The sequence below is a fragment of the Dinoponera quadriceps genome, unplaced genomic scaffold (genome assembly GCF_001313825.1).
Source record: "Dinoponera quadriceps isolate SergipeBrazil2010 unplaced genomic scaffold, ASM131382v1 scaffold3282, whole genome shotgun sequence".
In the NCBI taxonomy this organism is placed as follows: domain Eukaryota; kingdom Metazoa; phylum Arthropoda; class Insecta; order Hymenoptera; family Formicidae; genus Dinoponera; species Dinoponera quadriceps.
In genome coordinates, this window is record NW_014557271.1 from 9,792 (window position 1) to 36,567 (window position 26,776).

A 26,776-nucleotide genomic window follows, 5' to 3' on the forward strand; every position below is an offset into this window, starting at 1 on the left:
TTTTGGAATTTTTGAATATTTTAGAAAATATCATCCAAGATAAAATATGAGTATAATATATACTAGATTAGAAGTTATATAATACTGACAATGAGTTATTTTAAAATAAACTTCAAACATATGAAGAAAATATAAAAAACGACTCTGGTCAACTATTACATAGTCATTATTTTCTAAAATAATAATTATTATAAAAGTATTAAATTTTTCTATTAAAATGTTGTAATGTGTTAATAAAAATAATATTTTCAATAAAACTTTAAATTAAAAAAGAAGTTGTTTTTACTATACATTGAATTTCAAAGTGCGCACCGAAAACAGCGTTGCCAAGTCGTCTGCTGCAACCACATTTTTAGCTATTTTTTAATAGAAATTTGTAATGGGGCTCGCTCAAACTTTGACAGAATGTTATTTTAATAATATTCTTTCATATAAAAAAAAAGCGTCTTCATTGAGCCGTTTTTTTTTAATTTGAATTTTAAGTGATTTCTCCATAAGCCTACATGTTAAAATGTCGTTTTTTTAGGTCAATATATCTTACAAACGGTGTAGTGAAACCCTTCAAAAATTTAGTTGTGATATAATACTATTATTCCGAATAATCTATTAAAATTTCAAAAATTTTCATCATAAAAAATCATCACTACCGAACCTCCTTAATGCGCACTCGGTGTGCGTGAGTTTTACGTTTAAAATCTTCCCAGAAAATATATAATTATTTAACATTACATCAGATTTTATATTTTTTTTAAGGAACAAGTACATAAAATGGACATTTCTTAAAATGTTCAAGTATAAATGTACTTTATTTTTTACGTTCAGTAATATACGTTCTTAAAATGTCTATATTAGATCCATGGACGTTCGGACTAAATAAAAATCAAATATGAAAATCTAATGGACATCCTGTGCTGTCAAGATATTTTATCATTCCTTCTTGCTAACCAAGATTTTGCTAACCAACATTAAACATTAAATGTTACGACAAAAATCAATTCAGACTAATATGTCCAAGACAAATAGTGTGAATACTGAATGTTTTGTCTGACAGTTGTAGAAATCACATATTTTACAACGTGTTAATACTTGAGTCGATGCTGTATTCCTTAATGGCACGCTAACAAACTAACCGACTTCCTGCGATGTCATTCCATGTTGGAAAATATTGATAACAGGATCAAATTAGCTTCGGTTTACGTCGGCGAAGGCCTTGCGGCGCAAGTTTCTTTTGGAAGCTCGTGAAAATACATGACCTTGGAATTTATCAATGGCACACTGGTACATAGCGCGATCGTTGATATTTCTTCGTCCGACCGATCGAGGTCGAGATATTAAATCTAGTCCGTCTATGTATCTTTCACGTGCGCCACGTGTCCTGACCCGAGCAACTAGACGCGCGACCCAGTATCACTGATGTTATGTATCTCGCAAATTAGACGTAATGCAAATTAGTGTGTTGTTGCATTGACTAAAATCAGCACCGGCGCGAACTACGCGACTCGACTACGCGATCCACACTGTTTGCAGAAGGATCTTGTGGCATCCCGATGCTCGAAATTCAAAGATAGAGAGTCCCTTTGATATTCAAGAACCTCCATAGCGACCTTCGAATTCCTTACGTACCGACGTGTTTCGGACGGTTTAGCGAAATCACTGCGTACCAACGGTTTGGCTTTGTTGACACAATCTCATAGAGTGAGCCCGTGCCAATTTCTCGAGTTCGCGTAAGCCGCAGGTCGGCTCTCTTCAATTTGGTCACCCGTTTTGCACCCACCACGGAATAATTCCTGACATATCATTTTGTGAAAACCGCTCAAGTGGGTATCGAACTAGCTTGACTAGATATAGTGTGTGTGTGTGTGTGTGTGTGTGTGTGTGTGTGTGTGTGTGTGTAAAACAACCTTAATTTTTTTTATCTTTTTATTTGTTACACTTTACAACACTATATGTGCGAGCACAAAATTAACACGAGTAGAGAAGCAGCATAGAGAAGCAGCAAAGAGAAAAATTTCCCAATTAATAACGCTGCCCAGCGTTAATAATGTGAATTCATTCAGAATTAGAGATTATAATTTGCTGAATGTCGCTGCGAATTAACTTTAGTTGTAACGCTTCTTCGCGAATTTCCTTTTGCCTAGTCTTGGCGCGATTTAAATATCACTTCACAATATGATACCATGACAACTTCGACAGCTCGACAGTCGGATATCCCGTTCCTACGAATACGTCCATAGTTGCGATGCAAAACGCTGAATAACCAGTTATATACGTCGCAAAACGGCGAAGCCGCGAGTGGCACTTTTCGGATAATGTCGGATCGCGCCGCGGCGAGATGCCTAGGTGGATGCGTATATATGTGTGTGTGCCTGTTTCGACGGACGAGCGGGTGAAGAAGTGACACGCATTAAAATGAAGACGTGCTGGCGCATGCATAAGGCGTGAACAGGTGAAAGAGGGAGAGGAGGGGAAAGAGGGTAGACTCGGATGATGGTAAACAGGGTCGTATAATTTTTCCAAATGGCAGTACCGAGTAATATGGTTACGCGGCAGTAAACGACGGGCTAAATCTGATAATTGAGTTTTATGCCATAGCACGTCGACGTAAATCCCTACGAATGCGACGCCCCGCTGCCGCCGCCGTCTAAGGCGTCTTCACTTATCTTCGTTCTCAGCGTTAAGGGGACATCATACCGGTGCAACTTGGTAGCAGAAAGTAAAACGGCGAGTGAGATAAAATAATAGAATGCAAATGCTTTCATTCATATCAAGGGGGAGGGGGGGGGCGATCGTAGATACTTATCTCTACCCGATTACTAACGCAGACGGACCAACACCGGGTGTAATTTTCGATGGATTTTCTTCTTTCTTTTTATATTTTCGACGATGGTAGACGTACTTTTTTCGCAATAATTAACGACCCGGGAGCACTCTCGTACTCGATATGTGACGACATGCGTTGTGAAGAACGCGCGGGAGAACTTTGTTAACTTATGTGTAATACTGTCTTTTACACAGGAGCTTCACACAATGCGGTTAAATCCGATCAATTCTTTCGCACGAGAGAGAGGGAGGGCTTAAATTATCCTGCGAGACACTTAAAATGCCGCTTGTTACACGGTGCCTGCGAGCCGCGGCCATTGATCTTCCACGAGAGAATTAGCCGCTAAATTACGGACGCCCCTTTAGATCGAGTCGGATCGTTGACTGTTGACAGGCCGTGCGGAATACCTGAATACGGCGCCTAATCGAAAATCACTTTCGCACCGATTCAATTATAAAACGGTTAGCAGCGAAAGATCGCGCTGGAAATGCGCGGGGAATAATCGAGCACGTGAATAATCGAATTCGCGGAAATAATCGATGCGTGTCGCGAAATAAATGCCGATACACGTGCGAAATCCGCATGTATTCAGAGGTCGAGTAAAGATTTTTGTTGTTGTCCATTATCGAATTTGCATTATGAAAATGCAATCGCCGTCGCGCTGCACGGACACCCGTAACGATGTATGCGCAGATAATTCGAATTCGCAGATTAATTTGCCCGGCGCTTTACTCCAGATGCAAATTTAAATACGAATAATGCGAAATAAAATAAAATTTACTTATTCAATATCGTTTAATCCCATTATTAAACATTCATTTGCAGCATGCGCGCGACCGATCGCATTTGACGCGAGAGCGCGTCGCGTCAAAAATTAGTGGCGATGCTCTCGGACGGGCCGAAGCGAATTACGCCAAAATCCGTACGAAACGTTAACGTTCGACGTGAAATGATTCGTCGTAATCGGTAATGCTGTATATTCATGCACATAACCCGTCGCAAATACATCGGTCATTCCGATCGTTGGTAAACGTCAACCATCGAGCGAGCCGGGGCGCAACTATAGCGTTTCCACGAAACTGGAATCCCGAGAAATTAAATCTACCCTGTTCTATGCATTTTAGCTGAGTTATTTGCGCTTTGTCGATCTGTAACCTGTGAACTGTGACGACTACGGGAGTCCGAACGTCGTATCCCCAGTTGTGATTCCCAGAGAATTGCGAGCGATCGAAAGAGGCCGTCTGTTCGCGATCTGTTCGGCCAATCGTTCGATCGTACTGGCCCGCCTTTGATTTACGAGTCTGACGGGTGAAATCGTTCAATCACCGTGGAGTGACTATACATTGAAGCGCCTACGAAGGACTGTCTCGTTTCCGTTTGATTGCAGTTACCTGCGAGGTGCTCTCTCGCATACGCCACTTCGGTTGCCACTTCTATCGCGACAACAGTATAGCCATTGCGTTCACCCGGCGCCCTCGAGTCGAACGTATCGCCATTATGGATTAGCCCGGGGATAATGGATAACGGATCGACGAGAAACGAAGTGTCGGGTAGGGAATGACGTCGGCGCTAGTCGACGTGTACGGCGCGAATGAAGGTGCGTCGCACCTGACAGTTCAGCCAACGCTGGCATCGGGCTTGCCGGTACCCCTTGGCAGCCTGTAAACCGGTACATTTTCTCCTTCTTAAGTTGAATATCAAATGTAAATATATCTTTGTAAGTGTACAACAGAATACTTCTCGTGATACTATGTTTTGTCTCCGAAAATTGGTTACTTTGATACCACTGAAATAGCAACAATTTTGCTTTCCTTACGATTTTACGCGGCTTCTGAGTGATCACAGTATTCAGAAAATTTAATTGATCCAACTAGTAAATACAGAATGTATCTGAACTCCATTTACAACCTCATAGGATAGATTCTATATAAAAAGAATAAGTAAAAATATTTTAATAAATATATATTTTCAAACGTTTAGTTTTTTAGATATAGCTACCGTGATTTCAGTTTAAAAAATATATTTTGTTAATTAAATCGTATTTTACAAATAAGTAACTAGACATATATTGTTATAAAAATTGTCAAAAATTTCTGCTTTATCATAAAGTCAAGTGGAAATAATGCATTTTTTTAATAATTAAATTTATTCGCGACGAATGATAATAACATATCAACATTATAATAAATGATTCTTCGGTTAATATTCAGAATTATAATATTCAAATGGATAGAATAATAATATTCAAAGTGGATAGAATAGATATTATCTTCAAAAACGGGTAAAAAAGTGTTTTATTGGTATTCTTAACCCGCTTAAACAGTCAAAAATTTTATGTAAATAACGGTCCACTGAAATTATAACTTTCACATGGGAATATGTTACAAATGATACAAATATATGTTGAATTAATATGTTTACTTTGTTAATATTACTTTTTAACATATTCGTCTTGTTAAAATAACACAAATATTTCAGTGGATCGTAACTTACACAAAATTTTTATCGTGTGTCGCGATACATTTTCTCTCGTCACTGTCATCTTTTGAAAGCTATATTTCAAAAGCCGAGCTTTTGCGGACACATGTTTACTAAAACTTTTTATTTATTCTTCAAGATAGAATCTATCCTGTAAATTTGCCGGTAGAATTCAAATACACGTTACCATATTCCCCTCTGAAACGCAATATATAATATTCATTTTCTGGTAATTTTCATCGTCTCGTACTTACTTCTTCGTACTTTGACGGTCTCCGTGTCTAGACTTATCCGGCTTATCGCGTCGCGCCGGCACTGGGAGCTGGGAATCAATTCGATAGCGCCGGTCTGATGAGATATCAAGCCGGGACGGTTCGTGCCGGCGCGATTGACGAACTCGATAAACACGACAATAAAGAATCCCTCGAGGTCCGTCGGCGTGGCGTGTCGAATCGGCGATGACAGAATCGATCGCCGGTGCAGATACGAATCACGCTCGCGGCAGCGCGCGTGCCGCGCGCATCGTCGTCGGGGTAAATCCTTTATATTGGCTGCGGCAATCACCCTGTGCGTCAGGTGGGTAATTGAAGGTTGTATCGGGGGACGTTAAGCCTGCTCACGTGGTCGGACAAAGGCTGCGCGGCCGGTACGGAGAATTAACGAATCGATCGGCAATTAACATGCTCATTTTGGTGGGCAATTGAGGCGGGCGGGAAACCGGCGTAATTGCATCGCGATTATGGCGCATACCGCATTGTCCTCGCGCATTGTATACGCAAACAGCCGAAGATTAATTAACGCAAAATAAAACCGATCCGCCGGCGATGAGCCCTCGACGACGAGAAACGTACCGCTCAGTTTGCGCGTGTGTGTGCACGTGTAGGTCACGGGAAAAGCGTCAGCTGCGCTCTCAAATCCGATCTTCGCGCTGTAATGCGCGACGGTATAATTAAATCGGCCGAATTTGAAAACAACATAAGTGCATGACGTTCTCGGAGCCTGCGAGATGGCGAAACGAGAAGTGGCGTTGAAAAATATACCCGCGCGCGTCTCTCGTAGAACGAGGCGGGGCAAACGGAGAATAAGAGAGACGTCGAGACAGCGGAAAAACGGTGAGGCGGAAGATACGCGAGAGAATCGAGCGGAGAAACTCCTTGCGTCTCCCTCGAACAAAAGAAAAAAGGAAGAAAAAAAGGAATAGCGTGGCAGCAGGTCCGCGAGTCGTACACGAAGGGGGATGTAGTTTCGGCGGTTAGATGTATAGGGGAGATGAGGGCAAAGGGGGCGATTCACTCGTTCTCATTTCTCCGCAGAGGTGAATGGATGTTGCACGACACGTACCGCAACGCGGAGACGCAAATACCAATGTACGTGTATGTACTTCCGGTATTCGCCGGATAGCGTGTTGCGCCGGTCGGCACCACCATCACCACTGCCGCCGCCACCACCCACATCATCGTGAAGGTACGAGGATACACACACGGCTGTTTACGCCGACGACAACGAAGCCGCGCTGTGTATGTAGATTTACGCCGGTTTTATTGTCGCCGGTACGGCATACTTCGTTTTACGAATGCGTGGCCCGCACGGTAGTCGCGCTCGGATTTTCGCGCGATGGAATTCCGTTATTTCCGCCGTGGGTCCGAAAACAGGTAAAGCTTCGTCGTCGTAGCTTCGTCGTCGAAACAACGCGGGTGGTATCCACCCCGTGCGAACGAAGTTCCGCGTGGAAAGGTGGTATGCGAAGTTCGCGCGTGGAACCGCGAAGAGCAGAGCCGTAAAGGTCTCGCGGTTGTCCCACGACACAAATAACCCTTTAAAGGCCATCGCGCCAAAGCTGTCTCGCGATCCTTTTTTCGCTCGAGAAAACGCCCGCTCGAGCACGCTCGAATTTCTGTCGCGGGAAGATCGATACGCGAACACTTCGCGTTCCCCGCCCTGTTTTTATCCGTCCGACCCGTAGATGCGAGGTGATTACGCGTAGATTATATTAGCTCGACCTGCGATCCCGCCTGGTGAAATTTCGAAGTTTGATCATTATCGGGATCAAAGAAATTTGCGATTTTCCGCGAAACGCGTACGTGAGAATAGCTAGCACGGCCTCCGAAAAGTGCATTAGCGAGCCGCATTCACGCGACGACGCTCCGGTGTGTAAACGTTTGATCACACAGCCGGAGATGTGTCAAGTTTAAATTGAATAATGCCCGTTCTGCAAAATGAGCCTCTATCGTCCGATAACGGCGGCAATGATAATATGTAATTCAATTAATCGCCCCGGATGCGCGAGGCTGCGCTCATTCCAGTTTGCTTCTCTCAAACTACCACCTCCCTCTCTCTCTCTCTTTCGTTATTTCCCTGGACCCATACTGCCGACCGCACTAACACGTGCGTTTAATCGCATAGAACTTTATTACCGCTATGCTACATACGTACATTTTTCCGCGCGACACGGTCTGTCGCGTCGTCGAGTTTAGCCAGCAAGTATATATAATTTGAAACGCATCGGCTGACGAAACGCGAAAATATATATATATATATACATGTATGTACGCGGGACATTGCCGCTTTTACCGTTAATATCACAAAATATACATCTTTTAGTGTAATTTATGCCGCCTATTTACAGAGGAGCGTAGAAACGACATAATGGCCGGCAGCTGGCGTTCCATTATTGCCATTTATCCGTGCTAATTCCATTAATTCCATTAATATCTCCGAAAGATATTAATTTTCGATGGAATACCTTTTGCTTTCCTGACGTTGTAATAAACTGGTAACGCGGTAAAATCGGCCGCGGACGCGAGTTGGCCGATACCGAATCGCACGTATAATTATCGCACGCAAGCACACACTCGAACTGTGTATACTTTCTATCACTGATATCATTGTGTACGGCATTTTTTTACTGAGAGTATCGGCGACGAGTTGCCGCTGGGTTGCTTTATAATTCGAACTGTCCCACGATATCTCTGCTAACTGATTTGGTACATTTCGCAAATAAGAATGGTATCGTGTATGCGCACGATGTACCTTTATCTTCCCATATACGTGTATTTTCAGGCGATAGAAGTTCATTTATCGTCGATCCCCAGACCGAGTATAAATTTTCGCATTGTTACCATTTTACGTTATTTCGTGCACCGGCTAAATTGTACGCCCGTCTCTACGACGCCATAACGTATTCGTCACGTGGGTGGTGCGAACGCACGAGAAGGAAGAAAAAAAGGAAGAAACAAAAAGAAGCAACAAGCATATCTTAGAAATATTGCGTACCTGAGTGTTCCTCGTATATCCGTATCCCATAAACCTCTCATCGTGCGACGGCACGATATCCTTCGCCACGTAAAACGGCTCGTAAAGAAATTCGAAATTCGTCACGTCGTGGCTAACGTAGACCTTGCCGGTCTTCACGTTTTCATGATATTTATGGTTCGGTAACACGTCCTGCAGCCACCTGCAAAATGAAAAATTCTCTCAAATATCCGCGTCGCGGCTATCCAAATAATATTTCGTACGGTCGGTCAACAACAATTCACGCTCTGTATACACGAAGTCGCACGAACGGGTACAAATTACGTCCAATAACCACTGAATAACGGCAAAATTATCAAACAGCTATTATTAAAGTCAGATAAATAATGTAGCTCGTTATAGGAAAACCATTATGGGCTCTCATCGTCACGGTGTTCCGATCAATAATTTTAATTAAACGTGTATACGCTACGTCGATTATATATTTTATTATACAAGTACTTTATTAATATCAATTAATTTCGCGCTTTATCTAAAGCGGGGGGGGGTTGATGTGTTGTGAGAAAGAAATATCCGGCGAAGAATCAATATCTAATCCGGAAGTACTTGCCTTGTGAAATTCGTGGCGAACTGATTGTGTATGAAGACCTTCTGGTGAAAAGGCCTAGCCAAGCCTTTCCTGGCCAGTCTGACCAGCTCGGTCTTATTCGGGGGGAACCGCACTCGTGCGTCCAATTCGTACGTGGGTATAACGTAGGCGCACTTATCACAGTTGTCGCTCCTGAGAAAGTCGTCGAGCGCGACCGTAAGATTGAAGCTCGGCACGATGTCCACATCCGTCAGGAACACGTATTCCGTCTGGCAGTTCTTGCGCGCCAAATTTCGCATGTGATTTTGCGGATAAACGTTCCGTATCCTCCAGTTGGTCTGCTCGCTGGATATGTGACCTGCGAATTCGTTCAAGGTGGCCTCCGGCTTGGCACAGTCGACGATCTCCGGCAGTTCGAACACACGCGGCTGCTTCTTGGGTGGTCTCGTTTTCGGCACGGCTAAAGAGAAGACTACCCTTTCCCTGATGGCCTCGTAGCATCGCCTTAGGTAAACCAGGTATCGCTGCAGCACTTCAAACTCCTCGTCACCGGCCGCGTAGAGCGCCACCGACATCGGTCCGGTCCAGTGCAGGGCGACTTGCACCAGCGAGTGCAGCTTCTCCATGGAACTCTGAGTGGCCAGGCAGACCCGGTAAGTCTGCGACAACTCGGTGAATCTATTGCCGACCAGTACCGAATCGAAGGTCCGGAATATCCGTCGCGCGTCCCATCTCCCGAGTTTAATGTCCAGTTTGAGACTGTTCGCGTCAGGTGACGTCGGTTGGTAATCCTGCGTGATGCACTCCGGCTGTTGCTCCTTGACGAGGCTGCCGAGATTCCACTCGGTGACGGCGCTCACCTCCACTTCCCGCGGTATCGGGTCCGGCGCGCAGGTCTCCGACTGCAGCAGCAGGAACGTCAGCAGCATGTTCGACAGCGCCAGGATGATCACGCTCGTCAGACTGAGATTCCATGGCCGGCATCCCAGCTGGAAGCGAGAACGAACACGCTGATCACTTAATAGCGGTTGTCGCTTGCTCACGCGTCACTTTACGCGAACAACGTTGTACAAGATGTTGCATCAACATATAGGTCATAATGACGGATTGTCTATTCGCGTACAAGGTGTTGTATCAACATACGACCCATTATATGACGGATTGCTTGCCCAAAGGTATGCGCATCCAGATGGCAATTTCAGATTTGTTGAAACAGTCATTCGCATATCTTTCTTTTTTATTATAATAATTAGAAACGCTATAACTTTGTTGGAAAGATATGATAATATCGACAAATCCGAAATTATCATCTGGACGCGCGCGCCTTTGACCAGGCAACTCGTCGTAATAGGTCGTGTGTTGATGCAACACCCTGTATACATAAGGAGTTGAAACTATTATAATCAGAGTTGTTATAAGCCTATTGCCGTAACCAGACTTACTTTTATGATTTTTAATCTTATGAGTTATGTGTAAGATTAAGAATTGCGTAACTTTCCGTTTAAAGACTGGTACTGCACACGACGCCGACCGTATGACCGATTAAGGAGTTTAAAGACGTTTCGAAAAGCCAGAAATATGTGAAATTCCTATCGACGATCAAACGCCATAGCCAAACCGGCAACCGGGACAAAAGAGCCCATTAACAAGTTGCTGAGTGGAGTAAATTATAGTAGTTTATCGCGCTAGTAAATCATAGGCTAAATTTTTCCTCGTCTGTAATATCGGGAACTTATGAACTCGTCGGAATGACACCGGCGACGGCGGTTGCGTGTAATGTAGAGGAGGTATGCGATAATAACTGAGCTTCGCGGGATGACGTCCAAGTTATCGCGATGTCCGATCTGCACCAAATTTATCGGAAGTTTTTTCGTTCCCGTACTTATGGGGCGGCGGCTCACCGAAAACACGATGAAGAAAATAGCCGTCAGGCGAACGACGCACGATCTCGTCGTAATGCGTTTTCGCGTTAAGTCGAAATGCTGCTTTCCCTTCGCGTTTTGCTCGCCACTTATTCTTCCAGAACCGCGAGGCACAGTGTGTCGCCGGCTAGCGTGAATAATTTCATAGGAATACGTGAGCGGAATAAAGTGGACCGTAGCGAGATGAGGCCGTGGTATAACAACGAATCTCATATTAGTCCCCATTGGAGGGCTAACGGCTCGAGAAAGAGAGAGAGAGAGAGAGAGGGATTCCGCCAAGTAAAACGAGTTCTTCGAAAAAGCATTTAAAAACGCATGAACGCGTGAACGCGCGTGTTCGTCTTTACTTATTTGTCAGAAAGAGAGTGTACTTAAAATGCATTATTTATTCGCGACAAACGACACGCGGAGATCATGAGGAATAACGTCGAATCTCTTTCTAATATTTCAGAATTAAATACAGCGTAAAATAGAATTTCCTTTAGTGCTCGTCGGTTCCGCTGCACTACTGTTAAAAGTCTACGAGAATTACTAGCTCTAAAAAAATCGTCCCTGACTATAATGCGAGACTAAAGCAAACGGTAAGAAAATACAACCCAATGAAATGCAGCTCGGACACGAGCGGGTGAACGCGCGCACGCGCTCGCGTTATTCCACCCCGTCTCGGGACATATCAAAACGTGTAATCGGATTATATCTTTCGCGTGTATTTGCGAGGGAAGTCAAGAAAGCCGAGCGGAGCCGTTTAAACTGGGGATACTTCGCTCTCTCTTCTATAAATAGGGAGATTATCCCGGTGCGTTCCAGGCGAAGAACTTACGATAACACCGCAACGGGTGGCGTTGTTTTTAAACAAACCCGTGAAAGTGGTTCGGTCGGCGGAAAAGCAAAAAAACCAAGCAACTTACCGACAATAGTCTGTCGTGACTGTCGAGTGCAGAGCAAGGGCCATTTTAACGTCCTAATTACTATGGGTTCGCTATCCGACGAGACTCAATGCAAAAATCAGTGCCGACGCTACGGCGAGGTGACGGCTGCCTTGAATGCCCGGAAAACAAAAGAGAGGTAACAGCGAGATAATGAAATTCATTCTTTCTTATCCATTTTGCCACATTGCGTTAAGATATTTTTTTTAACAAATCGAAGATATTAAACAAATCGAATCATTTTTTTTACCGTTCTATATACACACAATAAAATTCGTAAAATGTCCGCGATTGTGTCTCACGCTCGCCGTCGGGTAATAAATATATAACGCTTTACGACAATAAAACATATAGTTTTTAATAACACATGCGAAACATGTGACGCCACTGGGATAAATAGTTTCTATTTCTCATTGTGGCTGCAAAATGTTTTCAGTTTTGTAATTTTTAGCTCGTCAATTTAGACAATTCGAAACGAAGGGTTCTTCCTGGCAACAGATCGTTTTGAATAATAGCGAATTGAAACGCGCAACTGAAAAGGTATGGACAGCAGCGTTTTAACTGTCCTTAAACTTAGTCGTGAGAAAACTTATGGTGTTATTTCCCGTGTCGAGTTTTTTGCGCGCGTATACGTGCGAACGGAACTTTGCGGCTAAGAATATGCGCACGTTGAGTTTACCTATCCTCGAGACGCCGAATGCTCTAATACCGGCCCTGGCAAAAATTGCACCGCTATACCACGAGCAACTAACCGACGTGGAATCCGCCCTAATGCGCCTTGGGGAACAATGTGTTGCTTCGCGGGCGTAAACGCCGGTCGTAAGTATCCCAAGCAGCAAGTTCCGTGCCCAGGCGAAGGGCTCGCGCGTCGTTCCGCCCAACTATCAACCCACCGAAAATTATATACACACCGATAAGAACTTCGCAGCAGCCCTTACTCGCCGCCTGGTTTCCATCTGTATGTTCAACCGACGGAACTAACACCCGAGGTAAAATCTTCGCACCCGAAGGAGATAAATCATTCCCCTCGACTCTTAACCCCTTCCCACCTCTTCCTTCCCTACCTTCTCCTTTTCGTCACCCTCTACCTCAGAGATGGGCAAACGTTGGCTAGTCCGACGTGCGAGCGTCTTTTCCGCGAGCGGAAAGAAAGTCTTGAGTAGAAATGCATCTTCTGGAGGAGCCTTGACCGACTTGGGGGAAGCGGATATCGAATGCATTAGGGTCGTCGCGCGTATAGAGTGAGCGCGGCCGCGACGATGCTTCTCTTTCGCATGCGCGAGCGAATGTCGGCGTTCTCTTGCGAGTGTGTGCCGAAGTGTGACGCGCGCACCGCACATACCGCGCATTACACGCTTTTCCTTCGCGGGGAGCGGCTGACTCAATGTATGTAACAAACGCAAATGTTTGACGAATCGAAGGCACATCTAGCGTGGTACGTCGACTCGACTTGTCGAGCGAAAATCGAGTGAGAGCGAACGACGATATTTTCGTGACATTCCAAGTTCTCGCCGTATGCGAAAACAAATGCCGAATTATGTGTGGAAACGAACTCACTTTAGCGGTTCTTCCGCGGACACTTCCGTTTTCGATCAAGCGCGTTGTTCGGTGAATTTTATTTTTATTTTTATCTCCAAGTCTTCTACATACTTCGTATACTTTGATGTTTACGCGATGTACATTGCGGTTCCGATAAAACATTTAAAATTTGTAATCTACATTGCAACGTCGTTCTAATTTAAAATTACGAAAGTACCGCGATGATGCTGCAGTATGGAGGGAACAAAATGTTAACACGGGAATTAATTGTTTAACGTCGGTGCATCAGTGTTGGTAATTGCCGCAATTTTATTGCGTTATCGAGCTCCCCGTTTGTAGCGTATTCACAAACTAGTAACATACACATGTTGTGTTTGCCTTTCACGTTTACTACATGTTTTCGCGGATAATATTTGAAAACGACGGCACTGTGTGCAAGCTCTAGATAGCCATTAAATGCACCCCGGGCTGGAAAAATGAGTAAAACAAATTCCGCCGTTTCAACGAGCTTGTCTGAAACAATTCAGACGGCGTGTGCCGAAGTACGTAAACTCGGTGTTATATTTTTTTTAGTGTGTGTTGCGAAAGACCATCATTACATGTTACGCGGCGATACATGAGCGACACGCACACGCTTCGTTATATATTTTATTTTTTTATCATTTGTTCGGCAAACGTAATTTTTTCACCGTCGTGTTTTCGTTCCATTTCGCTGCTTGTCATATTATCGTTGTATCAAAGCGCGAACAAGTGTCTCGATGACACGACGACCGATCTTTGTCTTTCACGTAAGAACACCGTGAAAAAGATACGTGCGTCATGAAAAATTCAAACTCGCTATATACGTCCGTTAAAGCCACGCGTTATTAGCATTAAATCTTCTGTACAGTTCTCCCTTCCAATTATGTAAATCAATATACGACTAAATACAAGTCGAGCGGAAGTCGGATTTCGCAAACGTTTACTTTTGTGAAAGATTCTATTAGCATCTTGCATTAGTATTTTTATCAGGTTGGTCAGAAAATCTTTTTGTATTTTATGCAAAAAGGAGAAAATTGTTTTGCACGAAAAGTGCTTTTATTTTAATCATCAATATAGTCTCCGCTTTTAAACCTCCGCTTTTAAATCTCCGCTTAATAACCTCCTCTCATTTACAAGCTTGAAAATTCTTTGTAAAAGGAACTAGTCTTGGAATTAAAGAAAAGATTCTCTCTTTGGACTTTGTCCACCGAATCGAATTTTTTTCTGTTAAGAAAATTTTGCAGGGGTCTGAAAAGATAATAGTCCGATAGCGCGAGATCAAGAGAGTATGGTGGTTGTTCGAAAAGTTTTCAATTAAGCTGTCCGATTTTTCTCAACGTGGGTGCGCTCACATAGGGGCGAGCGTTGTCCTGGTGAAAGAGAATACCTTTACGATTGACAAGTTGGGGCTGGAGCTCCTTGAGTTTTGTTTAAACTCTTTCTAACTGCTGACAGTAGAAGTTCGTATTGATCGTTTGGTTTCTTGGTAGAAGCTCATAGTAGACAATTCCGCGCATATACTATCATACAATCAATACGAACTTCTGCCAAATATTTCGCTTTGAGTCCTCTCGATTGAACTTCCGGGCTTACATCAACTAAGTTTTCGTACCACATTATCATAGAAGATTCATTTTTCATCACATGTAATCAGTCAATTAAGAAAAGATTCGTTGCGGTTGAGCAACGTAACGCACTTGGAGATGCGGTCAAGCTTGTTCATCTTTCTATTCAATGCATACAGTATCCACTTGTTCAATTTTGACACAAAGCCAAACTGGTGAAAGCTGTTGACGATAGTTCCGTGAGTTACCCTGAATTCTGTCTCGAACTTGTGAGTGGTAATATCCGAAGTTCCTTTGACTCTGTTTCACAAGCACTTTTCCTATGACCGAAGGCTTTCCGGACCTGGGCTCATCCTTTAGGTTAGATTCATCATTTGGGGATTTTTCAAACCAAAATTGGCACGACATGACGGTAATCACATCTAGTCCGAAAGCTTCAAACAAATTTCGATGGGTCTGAAAAGCGTTTATGTCCCTTTTAACCTTCTACAACAAAATTAGCCTAATTTGTTGCTTCGAAAGTTCCATTTTGCGATTTTTTTGTAAATTTATAATAGCTTACAGGCGCTCTCCGTCTGCAACAGTTTGTGCGGCGAGGTTAGGTGAATTCAAAACAATCGCCTTTTCCCTTTCCTCCCGTAGTTTGCTTTGAATGCAGATGCGCCAAATAGAGCGATTCAAGATACGAATACTTTCTGACCAACTTGATATAAGGAAATCTTAGAAATATCTAACTAGAACGACACGATGCTACATAGTTCCTGACAGTTCAGAGTCAGTACAGTTGTCATGTATGCTGTATCATTCCTTAAATTGAAAATTATATAATTTTCAGCTTAAAAAAAAAAATATATATATATATATATATATATATATATAATGTCAAAACAAAATATAATATATATATATATATATATATATATANATTATAATCCTATCATTATATAATTAGAGTTATTTATGCGATTTTTAACTTTATGTATGGATTATATATCCTTACAGAAATTTAATATTGGTACGTTGTATATTGATAATCTTGATACGACTAATTATTTATTTGTGGAATATTAAAAGCACTGTTGTTAATAACTTTTAGTGATTCAATTACATAGTTCGCAGTTATTATAAATATATCAGTTCAATTACATAGTTCGTAGTTATTATAAATATATCAGTAAAGTTGTGGTGATTAAATATCTTTACAAAAATGTATTACTAATTAAGCAACAATGAATTACTGTATTGCACAGTATTTTTATTATTAGTAGCTAATAATTTTATGTAGATAAATTACAGAATTACTAGAGTAATTCAGTAATGTTTAATATCAGTGACAAATATCTAGTAGTGTAAGTAACCTTCCATTGTCTTTGTTTAATAATGAACATTATTGTTCTCTTATGATTGTTGCGTCGTGTCTATATGTATATCACTGGATTAGTGCAATGTTGCCATATAATTTTTTTAGATCATGCGAAAATGATCGCTGAAAGAAAAATAATTATTTATAGCCAATTATTTACGTCAATTTAGTCAAGTTGATATGGAAATATATTTACCTTTGCATCAACATAGTTTTATAAGAATAAATGGATGAGACATCGAGCGGTTCATTGATCTGTCACAGTAAAGTTTACGGTTTGGCGACAGTGTGACTATACGTATTTGTTTTTACTATGAGCACGACACATCTGTATGAAATTAGTCCCCCACTTTTCAGATTTCTTTATTTGACAATTGTGCTGATTTGTGTTAAATTTGTGCTACATTGTACTCGAATTATTTGGTGTACAAATTAATTCGGTGCCTTTATATTTCGTGCCTTGTAACTCCGGCTTAAAACTAAATAGTTTCCCACCCTTTTGCGGTTTGTGAGTGTATACTACTAAGTTCTCAAAATACTTAGCCAAAATGCTTTGGCAAAGCAGGCTATATAACCTCACGAAACAGCAGTGAATGCGATGGCGATCAATAAGTAGCATTTGAGGCACTCGTTTCGCATTCGTTTCGCATTTTAATTAAAAAAAAATGCTGCTAAAACTACGAAGATGATTTGTACCGCTCTGGATAAAGACGCTGTAACACATAAAACGTGTAAAAAGTGGTACTGACGGGGCGAGATCTGGTGAATAAGCTGCGTCAGGGAGAACTTCTCAGCCTAATGTATAGGTGACGTTCTTAGTTGTGGTACAGAAGTTTCGGAATAAAGATTTTGATCTTCCGAATCGACAACGTCCGGGTCAACCACAAAAATTCAACGATGAGGAACTCGAGCAACTGTTGACTGAAAATTTCGCTCCAACTCAACAAGAGCTAGCATTACAACTCGGAGTTATTCAACAATGCATATCTCATCGTCTACATCAACTCGGTAAAATTCAGCGAGTAGATGAGTTCCGCACAACTTGAGCCCGGAAAACAAGGAACGAAGATTCGATACGGCAATGTCTTTGCTAACCCGATTTGAAAGAAAAGATTTTCTGTACAAAATCATTACGGATGATGAAAAATGAGTATTATACGACAACTCTAAACGCAGAAAATCATGGGTAAATTCTGGCTGACCATCGATATCGATTCCGAAGCCCAATATCCATGTAAAAAAGTGGTGGTGAGTATATAATGGAATATGAAGGATATGGTGCATTATGAATTGCTAGATCCTGGCTAGACCATTACTGCGGAGTACTATCAATAACAATTCAATCGTTTGAGCGATATGTTGGAGCGAAAGAGGCCTTATATCGGCAGTGGAAGTAGGTAAGTGATTTTGTAACACGACAACACTCGACCACATACTGCAAAAAGGAACTAAGGACGTCACCTTTACATTGGGCTGGGAAGTTCTCCCTGACGCGACTTATTCATCAGATTTCGCCCCGTCGGATTACCACCTATTTCAGTCGCTTCAACATCACCTGGCTGATGAGCACTTTAAAACAGTTGATGAGGTCCGAAAAAACATCGATGACTTTATCGAGTCCGAACCGCCAAGTTTCTTTCGCGAGGACACTCGTCGGTTGCTCGAAAAATGGAGTAAAGTCATCAAAAATAATGAAAATTATTTCGAACATTAAACTTATACTTGACTTTTTAAATAAACATTAAACTTATACTTGACTTTTTAAATAAACTTTGAATTTCATGAAAAAAAGGCACCGAATTAATTCGTAGATCTAAACTTGTAATACGAAAAATGCACGATAATAATGAAAAGACAATATTTTGCCAGACTCGAGCGCAGTGGGCTAATCTCCCGTTTCTTTAAAAAAAAATGCTTATTGATTTCCGAAGCTCTCACTAGGTTTTGTGAGAGCCCTATGTTCCACTAGGAATGATGGGAACTTTCATTCATTCATTCAATATTTTGCCAGCGCACACTTTTCAATTTATGTATTCTTTGTAATTCTGCTAATTTGTGCTAAATTATGCTAATATTATGCTAAAACAGTATCATTGAAAAATACTAATGAAAGAAATAAATCGAATAAAACTATTTTGGACAAAACTGAACGAAATTAATATTTATATTCGTACTAGTTAACAAAACGATATGTAATTGCATATCTGATTTGTATTAGCATACGAGGGTGGTCCCTGAAGTACCCGACCTGACCTAGAAATGGCGGTAGTTGTTTGAAAAATATCACTGTATCAGAAAGTACACAATCTATAAAGCATACGTTTCAAGTTTGAAGAAGCCACGTTGTTTAGTATTTGTTTGGCAGCCATCAATAGTGAACGTTTTCAGTGAATTTGTGAAAATGGAGAAAATTGGTCATCGTTATGTGATACAATACTTTTATTTGAAAGGCCTCAGCCCAACCAATATAAAAGCTGAACTGGATTCTACTCTGGGTGAGTCTGCTCCTTCGTTTACAACAGTAAAATATTGGGTAGCAGATTTTAAACGAGGCCGTACGAGCTGCCAAGACGAGCATCGCAGTGGTCGACCAAATGAGGTGACGACTCCAGAAATGGTGAAGAAAATCCACAAAGCGGTACTGGATGATCGTCGACTGAAAGTGCGCGAGCTAGCAGATATAGGCATTTCAAAAAGTGCGGTACATCGCATATTATCTGAAAATTTGGACATGAGAAAGCTGTGTGCAAGATGGGTGCCGCGTTTGCTCACACTCGAGCAAAAACAGTGTTGTGAAGATGTTTCAATTGAGTGTCTGGTGAACCCTATTCGCCAGATTTAGCCCCCTCGGATTATTTTCTGTTCCCAAACTTGAAAAAATGGCTCAGTGGTCAAAGATTTTCTAACGATGAAGAAGTGATGTCGGCAGTTAATGGCTATTTTGAGGAGCAAGACAGTTCTTATTATAAAAAGGGTATCGAACTTATTGAACATCGCTGGGAAAAGTGTATAGAGCTGAAAGGAGATTATGTTGAAAAATAAATACATTTTTTTCCAAAATTTTTGTGTTTTCTTTGTTGGGTCGCGTACTTCAGGGACCGCCCTCGTAGAACAAGTCAGCATAAACTTCGTTTCTGCTGGCAGAAAAATTAAGGGCATTTTATTCTTGACTGCAGCCCATTTCACTCGCAGCTTAATTGGTTAGGATAATATAATATTACACAGGGTCAGGATATTATTATATTACACTTGTAAAGAAGACATCTTTCTTTGCATTTATTATATGTACATGAACCGTTAATATGATATCTAGAAATCGTGATTATGGACATAGACTGCGAACGCAAAAGGCCACGGTCAAAAATAAAGTGCCCTTTCAATTTTTCTGCTAGCAAAAACGAAGCTCGTGCTGATTTATGTTATGGTAGCAAATTCAAATATGCAATTCGGTCTTGATGCAAATTCTAAAAATCATGATTATTAATACTACGTTAGCATTATCGAGATCTATTGTGCGTTTATCCCTGATGTTACATTTATTTATCAGTATATTTTGAAAATAACATCTGCATTTTTCACAAAAATAATTTCAAACTTTGGATAACGAGAAAGATAAGCATACATTTTCCTATGATTATTATGAATTAGTTTATACCTTTTGCTTTTTTAAATCAACTATCGTTGTGCTCTAAATTTCTAATATTTAGTTAAAAGTTTGAAACAATCACGGCGTCATTGGTTCGCCAAAATATACATTATATGAATATTTATTATATATCAAATCTTGTCGTGTTGTTTCCAATATATGCTAGCAAGTATACCATTGCAATATTTTGTGAACAAAATAAGAATATATTACAAGTATAATCCCTAAAGATATTTTTAAGCTCTATTGGCAGAAAGTTCCTTTTCGATCAGTAAAGTTAACTGCGACCGCGACTAAGAAAAGGAAAATGACAACTATCACTGAAATCACGGGGGGACACATTCTGGGGGTAAGAAAATGCAAAAAATGGAATAGCAAGTTTGTTATTCAAATAAAAAATCTAATATTAGTTTGTTTTATATAATTTGTTACAACATAATTGTGCTGCAAACACTATTATGTAACCACAGTAACTCGTTCTTAAAATATTTAACTAATGATTAAACACTGGTCAAATAATTATTGAAATACTGTAAATACCTTTTATAGAAAGGTGGACTAAATGTAGGTAACACATTATTGCTATTCGAAATTGGAATTTAAGTTGGGTTTATAATCTAGATCATAGTCCAGATCATAGTAAGAATAGATCGAGCATGTCCTCTAGTAAGCAGTGAAGATTATAGATAGAAAAGGACGGACAATAGGTGCCGTGTAGCTTTTTCTCTCTAATGAGGAAAGAGTGGGGAGAAAGAGCGATAAAAGAATAAGCAGACAGCTGAATGTGTGAACTCGATCGTTCACACACCAGAAAAAGTTATATAGTAATGAAAAAATTAGTGGCGTGAACGATCGAGTATTTAGCTGTTTGTTCACTCTTTACCCTTCTTTCTCCCCACTCTTTCCTCATTAGAGAGAGAAAGCTACAGGGCATCTATTGTCCGTCTTTTTCTATCTATAATCTTCACTGCTTACTAGAGGACATGCTCGGTCTATTTTTACTATGTCTATGGTCTAGATCGATTTCTGTCGCGCAGATATTGTTTCTTATGTCTCCTGACACGATCAGCCTTTATCTATATAACGTGGATACCTCAAGGAACAAAGCGTATAGACCATCTAAATCAGCTATAAAAACAACACGTCAACATCTCAGACTCTGTCACGTGTCGAAAGCGTTAATATAACGTGTATTGCTTTCAGTCTCGCTTCGATTTTCGTCGTTATTTCGGAATACCGAATTGTTATACATTATTACGAAGTAATAAAGTTAGGGAAAATGATGGTGAAAGTGATTAATCTACTTTTTGAGGCCTCTCTGAACAGCGTGACAGCTTGAATTCTCTTGCACATTCTCGTAACACTGCCAATTTAATCACTGCAAATTTTTTAATAATTTTCAATATTAAATTTTTGTAAGAATGTAAGACCGAAGATTGCGCAATTTTCTATCTAGGAAATGGTATAGCATATATGACGTCGACTGTACATTTGATTGTATCCTGAACGTCTTTCTAAGCCAAGCGTCTTCGTGACGGCACGACACGACAATTTCCGCTGGACGAAACCACATGATGAAACTGACAAAATAAAATCTTGAAACTAGTATTGCCAAGGACAACATTAGTCAGCGTTCAATGATTCATTCGCATATATAGCGCGACAGCGCTAAAACGGATCTCACCAAGATAATATGACAGGAGCGTCCGTACTCCTCAAAAGGGAACATCAGTTGCAGGGATTTTTACAAACGCGGGCCGGAAGTCCCGTGTGTGCAGCCGTGCAAATGTCTGTATAAAACGCCAGAGAATTCCAGCCGTCGTCGACGTGTCGTCCGGGAGGGAGCCGCGCTCCTTCCCCTCCGCGTGTCTGATGGCTAGATGTATTAACTCGTCGTGACGTCCCGCGCGCCCGACCGCGAGAAAAGAGAGAAAGAGGGACGAGAGGATGTCCTCCGCGTTCCCTCTCCGCGGATGTTTGCATGCTATTACTGCCGGCCAAATCCCTACGTCGCGCGCAGCGGACGCTCATTACAATTGCAAGAGAGGGTCCATACTTCCTCTCGCCCCCTCCTTCTCTCTCGTTTTCTCTTTCTCTTTTCCACGCGTGTCGCGCGGCAATATCAGAATGCATTGGGATGTGCATTCGGAAGTGTTCCGAATCCGCGTTCTTCGAGAATCGCAGCCGGTTGTGCTGTTATCCTCTCGTCCGCTTTTCCTAACGCGCGCGACCAGCGCATCGCGCTCGCACATAAAGGAGGAAAATTTAATATTTTCGAGATTGGGGGAAAAGAGAAATTCCCTCCGAGTCCATTAAAGGATGATTCAACGGACGGGAGCGTGCGTAAGCTCGCCGACTTCGTCAAGATTGGTGTGTATCGATTGGTCTTCGGAGGTTTACGGTCTTAATTGATTCGCTAGAGGCTTTCCCGGAGAACTTCCTCGAAATCCACGAGATGAAGTGCTAATACTCGTATTTCGATTCGAGTTCTATTCAAGCAAGATTTCTTCGCGCGCTCCCTCAAATCACCAGGTTTCAAATTTCCAGATTCGCGTTATCAGACGCGGATGATCCAGTCTGCGATTTGTGATCGAATCCGCTCCGCGGTGATCGGAAGCTGGGCGCGCCAACGGCATACAAACACATCAAACGTTCGTCAACCAAGTCCACCACAGGGTTACATCGTTCTCTGATAAATGCCGCGCCTTCTACGGTAAGCAACGGACGGTTCCGCGTGCACGTCGTTTGCAAATACGTGGCGTTTGCGGCGGCAACGGTACTCTCAGCGCGAAGGAGATGAAAGAGGCTGAGCGGTGGGAAGAGCTCGATCGATAGCGGAATCTACGCTCACCGCTCACCCACCGAAGCCGATCGAGCCATCGGACAACACGATGCGATCGTCGTAGCACATAGAGCGGCTTGCGCGTTTTGTCGATATTCATTCCCGCGGGTAAACGCGCAGACGAGAGCACTCGTGTGAACGTAACGAAGTCGAAAATAGCGATGTGACCGAAAAGGGAGAACCAAGGCGAGGTTGCCGCGAGGAATAATAACGGACGAACATCGGCGATTCCGATCATAAATAGATCCCCGATCCGATCGTCCAGCGAATTACACCGCCGATTAACGCAAATTCAAGTAACGCGAGTTCAACACGCCGCTGTCGCTTCCGATTGACGCGTGTGCCGTCTTTACGCTCCCGAGAGGAAAACGGAGAGAGATAGATGCCTATCGATTATGACCGGAAGGACGAAAGCCTCGAAAAAGCCTTCCCCCTCGCACGAAGGGCCGCGGAGCGAGCTGTCGATGAACGTACGTCAATCGTCGTGCAACGTACGAAGTTCCGACGACCTATGGTAATTCCAGCACGACGGAAACTCGTGTGCACACCGAGTAGCTGCTTGCTTCCGCACGGCTACACGTCCCTCTACATACGGTACACGAAGGGCCGACGGCGGCGGCGGCATACGGGTACGCGAAGTACTGACGGAGGCGCTGCCAGTGTACGGAAGGTGGAGTCACGGCATGATTGATTATGCGAACACGTTGTTATCACTGATTCAGTCTGCAGCGTGTAGCGCGCGCATGTACCGGCTGGGACCGGCAAATGTGTGCACATTACACAGCTAACCCATTATCAAATTGTGTACTCGGGTTCGTGGTTCTCTCGCTCGCGCTTCTCTCATCGCGAGAGCGGACGTTTTGCTCCGCGCGCGCAGACGGAGAACTCGTGCGCGGGTCGAGTCGCTTCGCGAATGATTTCCCAATCGATCTCTAATTTTGAAAATCAATCATGAGAGAGTTCAATTGCGCGAATCCGCGTACCTCCGGTAGCACGACGAGTCGATTTAGTTTTTTTCTTTTTTTCTTTTTTCATATTTGTTTCTTTTTTCATTTTATATAGTAGTTAGAGGATCTCGTGATACGTCGACGACCGCGGTTCTCCGTACGCGGGGAAAAGGCCGGGAGAGATCGTGTTTCAAAATCTCACTGACCGAAAACGGGACATTAAAAAAACAATACGGAAGTTTTTCCGAAACAGATCCGCGAAACTCAAAATAAATTTAGAGGTTTCCATTGCCGACTACGAGCGAGACGATCGAATGGTCGGCTTACTGACCGGCTCGATAACCGCTCGAGAATTCCGAATTCGACATTCATCAATAATATTCCGTAATACGGCCGGCGATGGGGGATTACGAGATTGTCGATTGTTTAGTCCCATGGTGCGCGACGTCCGGCCTTCGCGGATCCATGCGAAATTACTTTTGTAACATAGTTATGCGACGCGTACGCACTTCTATACGATCGCTCGTGCGCAACCATCCTCCAAGTAAGAGCGAGAGAGAGAGAGAGAGAGAGAGAAAAAAATCCGTATTACCGGCGCAATTTTTCTCGTTCCCCGTCGTCCTCGATTCTGTCCGAGATCCGGTTTGGATAACGGACGCATGTTCTATGCACGACGTTGTCCGAATACAATGTGCCGAAGCTGGTGGTTTTCGCAGTTTCTGATCGGGAATCTGCGTTTGCCGTTACGTAACGCTCGGCTGTCGCATAAAAATTCGAGCCGCACATGGCCGCACGACGTGTGTTTCTCTTTTATTAATCGAATAAAGGACTTAACGAATCGATATCTGGATATCCCGTCTGTACTTTCACCAACAGCGGTTCTTAGTTGCCTTATTGGGTTTTTTGCAACTTCTTTCCATTATGATACGGGAAGTATAGGGGAAAATCGAGAAGAAGTATACGCAGCTATGAGAGCGAGAAGGTGAATAATGATCGGTGGAATCCTGAGAACGGCAGAATACTGGGCGGAAGATCTTGTAAATATGTCTCCCCGTCTGCGTGTTAGCTATTCTTACTACTGTTTTCAGTTAGACGAATTGAATTCTTTATGTTTCCCGATAACAACATTACGAGATCCCAAGTATTTCCATCTACAATTTACTCGCTACCACTACGAAGAGAACGTGCATATCGAATAAATCGGGTATATGTGAAGGCTTCGATGTGCATCATTATACCGATGTTTCTGTACCTACCTCTCATCTTCTCATTTCGTTGTATTTTCGCTATCGGACAATTTTGCGCGCATTTTTGCGTATTCTCCAATCACATTGTGGAATATTTTTATTCCCTCGCTCGCTGTGCTCCGCGTCAATCTTGATTTGTCATAGCACACTAGTTCGCATACGTCTCGTATTCATTATTCATTCATCTCTTAATTTTGCTCGTGCATTTATATATCATACTGCTTTAAAATATACAATAAATTTTACTTTATTCTATTCTGCATCGTATCACGCCGTAGACTGGCATAAAAGAAAGACGCAGTGCCGATCTATAACGACTTGGAAGAGAGAGAGTGAGACTGAGAGAGAGAGAGAAAGAGAGAGAGAGAGAGAGGAAGAGAGAAAGGGAAAGAATGAGAAGTTTCGCATGCAGATAACGGATAAAGGCTAAATTCCGCCTTTCAATTTCGCCACAGTCCCATTTTACTTCTGGTTCAGTGCCTGGATGCAACCGGGCTATGCAATGTCCGCCAGCTGCAACGTAACTTAGCTCGAGAATAAACTGAATACCATTCATTACGGTAACCCATCTCTCGCGTGCGGACGTAACGTCGAAGGCGCCACTGAAAAGCTGAGAATTGGAAATTCTTTGAAACTCACCCTCTTCTACTTTCTCCTTCTCTCTCTCTACCTCTATCTCTACCTTTTTCGTTTTCGTCCCGCCAGCCTGGTTACCGCCAACCATCGGATACACCGGTTGAAAGGGCCATTTGAGAGAGATGCGGTTCGCGATAATAAACGAATCTCGCTCATCCTCGCCCGCCAAGGAGATAGGCCGACGTGCATATTATCGAACTCTCCGGAGCAGTATCTCCCGCCGAACGGCGGCAACGCCGGATGCCTCGATACCTCGAGTCGTTTTATGCTAAACAGGCACTGATAAAAAATCACTCTATCACCACGGTGCCACCCTTTCGTTGTTCCCGTTCGTTTGCTCTTGCTCGCCCGGGTCCATCCTAGCGACTTCCGGCGCGCTTGCTCATGGAAATTTACGCTAGACTCCGTTATCCGCTAATAAATTTTTACGTCATCTCTCGTAGACGAGAAATCAAGTGAATTAAAATTCATTATGCGAGAATTCGTTCTGCGAAATTGAATTTCTTATCTGCAGCTTCGCAGGTTGAATTGCCGCTGATTTCTTCTAATTCACCTATCTATTGCGGCGGCGTAACGCAACGTCGAAAGTGGAGACACGTTGAAACAGAAAGAGTGACACAAAAGAGACTGCTTGACGAGTATCCCCGTGAGTGAAAATATTTCCTCAACTTATCGCGCTTTACCTCCATCACGTTAAAGACTGCGGCGAAAGATGCTGCGAGAGATAAAACGTAAGAAACCCGAGTCAGCTCAGTCCGTCTTCCGCAAACGTTATCCGCGTAATTACCGACTACGTATGAGTGCAAAAGCTAGTTAGTCGCTTTCGATGAGAGCACCTTGAGGATGGATCTTATGCAACGTGGAAGCAGCATACACACACACGCGCACGCACACATACATGTCCGTGTCGTAGGAATTAAGGATGAGAGTCGTCCTCGTCGAGTGAAAAAACCACTGCAATTAAACAACTACTCTTCTTTCG

General features: G+C 42.6%; 1 protein-coding gene across 1 annotated transcript in view; it reads right to left on the reverse strand.

The window, feature by feature from the left end:
- Window positions 1-8,572: 8,572 nt before the first annotated feature.
- LOC106748835 (beta-1,4-glucuronyltransferase 1-like) overlaps window positions 8,573-26,776 on the reverse strand; it is a gene marked incomplete at its 3' end in the record, with an annotated part of 40,461 nt that continues 22,257 nt past the window's right edge. The window contains exons 2-3 of the mRNA XM_014627715.1: window positions 9,162-10,129; window positions 8,573-8,753 (exon numbers count right to left, since the gene is read on the reverse strand). Of these exons, the coding sequence (XP_014483201.1) occupies window positions 8,573-8,753; window positions 9,162-10,129 (1,149 nt within the window). The remainder of the gene's footprint in view (window positions 8,754-9,161; window positions 10,130-26,776) is intronic.